General features: G+C 42.2%; 1 protein-coding gene across 1 annotated transcript; it reads right to left on the bottom strand.

Moving 5' to 3' along the window:
• Positions 1 to 773: 773 nt before the first annotated feature.
• On the bottom strand, positions 774 to 2911 carry LOC145889998 (corticotropin-releasing factor-binding protein-like). Its single transcript, XM_082981045.1, is given in 7 exon segments — positions 774 to 910; positions 1069 to 1156; positions 1237 to 1388; positions 1943 to 2162; positions 2390 to 2550; positions 2694 to 2778; positions 2837 to 2911. Coding segments are annotated over 7 exon segments (918 nt in total).
• Positions 2912 to 5898: the final 2987 nt, after the last annotated feature.

Genomic DNA, 5898 nt, shown 5'->3' with positions numbered 1-5898 from the left:
GTGCGTTTGGTTTTCACCGTTACTTGGGCAGTTTTTGGAGCATGGGAAGTCTGAGAAACGATTGAAGCTTTGTCTTTTGTCGTAACAATTAGACTTGCATCCAGTGAGGGAGGGTTAAATAAATTGGTGAAGGCAGCAACTTTATTTGAGGTTGTGATTTGAAAGCACACAGAAAAGATCACCGGTTGTTCTGAAAAGTCGGTGAATTTCTTAATTGAGACAGATGCAAAGAATGTTTCGTATAGTTGCAAACTCAAGTGCCCTTGAAATTTACTATTCTACTGATCAACATAAAACAAACTCGATTTCTCCTCAATTCATCACCAAAAAGCACAAAGTCGTCGGACGAATTTCTGTGAAAGGCGCCTGCCTGAAAATTCGGTAGAGTCATATTCAGTGGCCGCATTCCAAGTTTATTGCATGGCAACAAATTATCGCTAGCAAAAACACCGACAAAACACGTGTTTTCGAAAAGACAGTTGATTGAACGACTAAAATATTTTTACACGCACTTGCATGCTTTGACTTCCATTAAACGACACAGTAAGCCATATGTGGAACAACATTTCTGCAAGTATTAAAAAAGAAAACGGCTCTGTCATAAACTGACGTCACCACTCAAACATATTTGGATTGAAAGTTAAAATATCCCATTTTTATGATTGTTGTAATCAAGGAAAATAGAGACAGACAAAAGCGTGCCAAAGTATAAGAATGCCGAAAGCTGTTCCCTTGCATCGCCACTGTACATTTTCCGTTCACACGTGATCGTGTCACGTGCAAATCTCGGCTTTCAAATCTTCCGAGTTGGTCAGTTTCGAGTAGGTGAAAAGAATAAGGTTGTCATGGTGACCGGGTGAAATCATGCGCACGGCACCGTGCATTTTATCGAGGAAGATTTTTTGGTTTCCTGCAAAGACGAAAGGCGTATGTCTGCCGTCTGCTGTTGTGTTGAATGTTTTAGTTAGAAACAAATATCAAGGTTTCAGCTGTTATTATTATTGTGGAACTTGACAAAGGTGATAAGCGTAAAGGTTATGCGGCAAATTTTATGAACAAAATTTTCACCAGTTTCTTGAATGGGAGCTTCAAACCGTTGTACTACCGTCATATCGGAAGAATCGAGCGATTCACCTTTTAGAATTTCCACCATCCCCTTTTTGCCATTTCCCTTGACGAAAAGAAATAATTCTAATATAAATTTTATCCAAGTGGGGCGACTTTTTTAAACAGTACATTCTATGATGTCGTTTAACTCACGTTAGTAAGTTTGATTTCTTTTATGATGAGAATAGATGGTTGGAGAATAGAGAAAGTGCAATTCTTGGAAACACTGGAAATCATCGCATACTCCCCTTTGTCATCAGGAGTCAACACGTTGCATAGCACTAAAAAAAAACATAATAATTGGGTAACACAAGTGGGCCAACTATATTTTGTATCAAGTTAATTCAATCTTTAGATGTTGAACATTTGCGACAGGAGTGTGGCAACGCAGAAGTGTTCATGCTTTCGCTTGATAAGACAGAATCGCCCAAATGCTCCCGAAGCTCAGTTGGTAGAGCATTGGGCCTGGTTAGCCCAGGGTCGTGAGTTCATACCTTACAGGGAGCTTGATTTTTCAGATCTCGCTCCGACTTGTCGGAAAACAGTGACCAACCTTGGCTGTAATGCCTGCGAACCTAATAAGGAGATGGGCAATCCAGTAGGCACACATTATTAACACAAACTAATGCTCTATACTAACAGATAGTCAGCCATTTTTATTCATAATTGACAATCATAGGCACTAGATTTGGGCCTAAACTGCATTGGTATTTTCTCATGCCTACATGGGTGTACACAAAAACAAATTGATTCAAAAGTATGTGTTATAGTCTGACTCCAACCGTACATGTCTTATTCAAGTTATAACCAAACAGGTATACAGAGTTGTACTTGCCGTTTGTTGATTTGTGTCTACGGTATCGTATCAACATTTGACTTCCCGACAAAAGCCGAAACTGGACAAGGGCAAAATTCTGCTGGGATTCGAAATACAAGGGCTGGTCCCCATTCTCCCTTCTGTGTCGACAGAAATCGATGATTCTTTTGGAAACTTGACTTTCGTGGTCATCCTCGCTCGGTAGAAACTTGTTCTGAGCCATCCATCCGTCAAAAATCTGTAAAAAAACGCGTGAGGTCTCGGTCAATCTGGAAAATTCTATGATGAGTGTGGTGTGAAGATTTTTACGTTTTTCCTTACTTGATAATATCCATTTTGTACCTCAAATCAAACCATATGTATTTTGCGCAAAAGAAGCAACTACGCAGGTAAACAACACAGAAAAGTAACAGAATGGCATGGGCACCGATAAGTCACAAAGGTTATCAAGTCAGACGCTAATACCTCTATAAATTCTCCGCGGTCGCAGTTGATATGAATGCCGTGGACTTCCAAGATCATAATGTCGTCGGGGTCACCAATAAAGTATGCTCCACAAAGGGCGCGCGTTTCTTCTGTCTGCTCGAAAACCAAATCAGAGTCGATCTTCACCATATCAACGCACTCTGCAAAGCGTGAAAGGTGTAAGAAATTTGGTCATACCTGAGTCTTGTACATATAAAGCATTATGCCGCTAGCACAAGCTTCAAGCATTTATTGATTTCATAAACCTAAAGTGCAGTGGAAAACGATGCTTTTTAAGTTATACCTAGCTGTCGTTCGTCCACAGGTCCGGGTGCTGCCTCGAGCGTAGGTCCGGGAATTGTCAAATACATCTGGTCTTTCAACACACTCTGCAAACACAGAACAAACGGTCAAGTCAGGTTTGGCGACAACGCATCTACGACAAACCAGTACATTTTCATTGTCTGACCCGGCGACATGTCGCAGAATGAACAACAACATAACAAAAAATCCTTGATACATGATGAGATTTACTTCCAAATCAACTGTTTTAATACAATTTTGATCGATCAAGTATAGTACGATGAAAACACGTGCACCGTTTGAATATTCATTCACAAATGAACGATTTCTGTGCATTGTGATTTTGCTTGCGATGAGTTGCGGCTGTCGATTGGTTGCGAAATACGTGTTGTCAGCAACGTGTAAGTTTCTACCCCTGCTACGCCATCTTGGACGCCCAGTTTCTGTCCAATCAAAATTCATAGCCTCGTACTCATGTGACCTTGGCGTTAATGTAAAAAGTTGCAGTCAGCACGTCCACAGTCTTCTCTATAAATGCAATAACACTGTTTTATTAAACATTGGAAAAATCGCGATTCTGTACGACAATGTACATTAAGGCAATGCCTCGTTTTTTTTCAACATTCCAAGGTTTCCATCGTATATACTTGGTTGCAAAAATGGAAGTGTCGCGGTTTTAACCGAATATTCGCATACCCAGAGTGCGCACAAACGAAGTATTGTCGGCCACAAGCAGAGTAGTTCGCTCGATCGGCGGAGAACCTTCCTAATCCCACTGATGTTTGGCCCAAAGCGTGATTTGTTTGCTTGGCAAGCCGCTAATCCAGGTATAAGTTTACATAACGGCTGTAATATTTGTGCTCTACGATGTTCGTGCGTCTGCGGAGTCTGAGGTTTCGTTTGCCCGACCAAGACAGGATCTTACTGTGCCATTAGCTTCACCCTATAGTCAGGGCGTTGAAGGACGGCCTAACCGCTTATCTCCTCAGGGCATGACCACAAAAATTTCTACCGGTCTGCGCTGCTGCTGATACCTAAAAGGGTAAAAAGCCGGCAGTCTCACCGGAATTGGTGGCAAAACCGGCATGTAGAGAAACTTGTTTCAAAAGTTAGCCGTCATAGGAGTTTCGCATAATTCTAGGTTGACGACGCGGTTGCCTTTTGGATCGTAGAATTTGGTTGAGAACTACCAGATAAGGTTAACAGCCCACAGATTATAGCGTTGGGCGGTTGGGCCATTGTTTATTTGACAAATGTTTTATTAGTAAACTGGTGATTATGGAGTAAGTTAATTTGGGACATTTTGCGTTTGTAACGCAAGGGGATGGAAATTATTATTTATTAGTTAGCAGCATTGTCGTGACGCGTGTGCGCTGGTATTGGATTGTGGTGATAGTCCCTTTTATTCTGCAGCTTTAGAAATGTCACGCAAGTTTAATTGCAGATAGAATGAAATGTCAGACGGGGGTTTTCTTGATCCGTTCGCAACGTTTTCCGGATACATGGCAGTGCACAGAAAATGCCTGCTACTTCTTCTGCTTCTTTCAACTCTAACAAGCGTGAACCGCGCCTTTTACGTCAATGGGAACGGCGTAGACGTCATGCAAGGTCCACATGCCAATTCCAAAGAGTCGACGTCATTGCTGTCGGCAGCCGACAAGGAAACTGCCACGCCTAAGGAAAGACACTCGCCAGATATTTCCCTGCACCATCTGTCGGCAATGTTGGGCCGGGCGAACCGCAAGGACCGTGAAAGAGGGGGCGCTAAATCCTGGACAAGACGCAGGAGGCATTGGCATTGGCGACGGCCTGGTCGCCGTAGAATGTTTGCGGACTTTCCATGACACACGATTTGTATTTTGCAATTCTACACAGTTACAAGTGCATTTTGAGTAGCGAATGTCCCGTGTTTTGCAAGATACTGAAAAGTATGGCATCCCGATAAGTTTTTGTAAGAAGGCTATAAAAAAGCTCAAATTATTTTCAAATCGCATCATTAAACTGTGCTGACGTTTGATCTCAACAGTACATTGAAATAGTTGTGTTCTAGTTGGTTTATTACCTTAGGTGTCATTGCAAAGATATTATTTGGATATATTTCAGTAGTTTTGCCATTTCTCTTGTCCTTTCGTGTTCAGCATATATCGAACTGTTTCGTTTACAATGACGCAGCATAAAATGACTGACAAACCTCCACTGTCTTCTATGTAGGTAGGAAAGGTATCTTTTACGTTTACAACGTCGTTTTACATATGTAAACATATGTTCCCCATTCATCACGAATCTGTGTTTAATCGAAGTCCTGGCGTCGCATGATACGATCGTATACCCACAGGCGAAATGTAAAAACGGATGTGCTTCGCATTGCAATTTCGAATCGTATTTAGTATGTGAAAAGGAAAACAAGTGTGGTTATGTTTACGTGGCTCTGAACTATCTCTATTTTACACACGGGGTTTGCATTGCTCTGTTTACTCGATGTAAGGCTCTTCTTATGATCGATCGTCCAACACTATCAGAGCGGTCATCGAAAACAACTCCATACCAATCGCCGTAAACAACGATCAAACGCCAATCCGTCGCGTTTCGCAGCACCAGCCTGTTTTGCGCGTGTTGCCCAGGTTGCCAAGCAACGGCAACAAGCATCATTGAAATTATGAGATCCCAAAATCGATAAACTGCTCATATCGCCGCAGACTGTGGCCCGCCAGGGACTGGCAATGTGTGCACGCGCGTCGCAATGCCCGCAAAGGCACTTCGGGAAGGTCAAGGACCATCTCGGCCACGGCCAAGTGCGCTTCGATTCACTGAGACGCTGCTTCGACGGCACTTGGACGTAATATTTCTCTGTATCTTATTTGCGCAAGACTTTGCCTCGCATCGCATGAACCTCGTCGACGAAGTTCGTTACATGGAAATCGTAGTTTATGCGATACAGTTTTGCTTCTCTGTTTTCCGACAAGCGCAAGCGTTTGTTTGAAACAAAGTCACCTTGAACACGACACGACCAAAATCGTGGAAAACATTAACAATGGATTTTTTGTCTTCACTTTCAGTCTCAACTTAATAAAGAGCGATATTAGGAATTTCCCTACCAGTGCAAACAATATTAAATATTATATTAAACGCAGTCAGTGTATTGGGTTGAACCGAATCAAAATAAAAGTCAAGGTAGTTGGGCATGTTTGGTTTTCTTGCTGAGTTTC

Source organism: Ascidia mentula, chromosome 2, assembly GCF_947561715.1.
Source record: "Ascidia mentula chromosome 2, kaAscMent1.1, whole genome shotgun sequence".
Taxonomy (NCBI): domain Eukaryota; kingdom Metazoa; phylum Chordata; class Ascidiacea; order Phlebobranchia; family Ascidiidae; genus Ascidia; species Ascidia mentula.
Note: the sequence above shows the minus strand (reverse complement) of the source record. Positions and strands in the feature narration are given on the sequence as shown.